Source organism: Trypanosoma theileri (genome assembly GCF_002087225.1).
Source record: "Trypanosoma theileri isolate Edinburgh chromosome Unknown TM35_Tth_36_V1, whole genome shotgun sequence".
NCBI lineage: Eukaryota > Euglenozoa > Kinetoplastea > Trypanosomatida > Trypanosomatidae > Trypanosoma > Trypanosoma theileri.
Window position 1 is genome coordinate 269,714 of NW_021639878.1, and position 1,216 is coordinate 270,929.

The 1,216-nt window shown below is 42.4% G+C and overlaps 1 protein-coding gene across 1 annotated transcript; it reads left to right on the forward strand.

Annotated features, from left to right (window-relative positions):
* TM35_000361940 (surface protease GP63) lies at positions 1-627 on the forward strand (the record flags this gene model as incomplete). The annotated part of the gene is made up of 1 exon (XM_029029379.1): positions 1-627. One exon carries the CDS (start codon positions 1-3, stop codon positions 625-627), a length of 627 nt encoding a protein of 208 aa, XP_028879400.1.
* Between the last annotated feature and the right edge of the window lie 589 nt (positions 628-1,216).

Sequence of the window (1,216 nt, forward strand, 5' to 3'; positions counted from 1 at the left end):
ATGTTCTGCACAACCGAATCCACAGATGGTACTGATTCACTACAGTGCACATCTGACCGCCAGTCGATGGGGAGATGCGGCATTCAAACCTATGAGAGGGACCTTGAGGGTCAGTTCCAATACTTTTCTGACGCAATGACAGGAGGTGAAAGGGCGTCCCAAATGGATTACTGCCCTTTTATTACAGCAGAGTCAGGTTTCAGCTGCACCGATGGGGATCAGAGCCAAATGCCTGGAAGTTTAATTGCTGCCAACTCGCGCTGTGTACAGGGGGAGAATCTGATCGCTGACGATACAGCTGTTGGTGCCGTGTGTGTGGAAGTGTCTTGCAAGTTCAAAGTGGTAAGTGTGCGGTACAGTGGAAACATTGAGTGGCACAGTTGTTATGAAGGGGAAACTCTAACTGTTAATGGCGGTGCACTGCAGGGTAAAATTGTGTGCCCCAAATACGCTGATGTGTGCAATACACTCAACAGAAAGGTGGATGAATCACAAGGTCCACGAACACGAGCAGCGATAATGGGGGTTCGTGGTAATGATGGGAACACTGATGGTAGTGTGACTGCTGCTATTTTTGCGCCGCTTTTGTTCATTTTCTTGGCCGTGTCTACGATAATGGCTCCATGAGCATGAGCTCTGCCTCTTATTTACATATCTGTGGAGTGTGATAATTTGTGCTTTTGTTTTGATTTCTGTACATCAGTTTAATTCTCGTTTGGAATTAATTAAATTGCTTAATTGAATTATATGTGATCCCACGCCTGTTTTTGCTCAATATCATTGGGATGTTCTGTATTACTTGATAACAATGACCACATGAACAGACGTTGGTGAATCATATGAATTTTTCTCTTGTTTTAATTTCTGCACATCACTTTAATTTCCTTTGGGCTTTAATTAAATTGCTTTTTTTTAATATATGTGATCCCTCGTCTGTTCTTGCTTAACCTCATTGTGATGTGCTGTATTTACTTGATAACAATGACTGCATGAACAGATGTTGGTGAATCATATAAAATTTGTTTTCTTTTTTTTTGTGTGTGTGGAGGATAGTAGGAGAAACAAGGGGTTTTAAAGCATTGCTTTTCCTTCTTTTTATGAGTGTTCTCTTCTTGAGTGGGATACACACTGGTAAATGATCTTTTTCTTCTTGCAACACGTGCCGGGCTGCACCCTGAACAATTACTGTTGAGGCTTTGAAACCACGGGGAGCAGC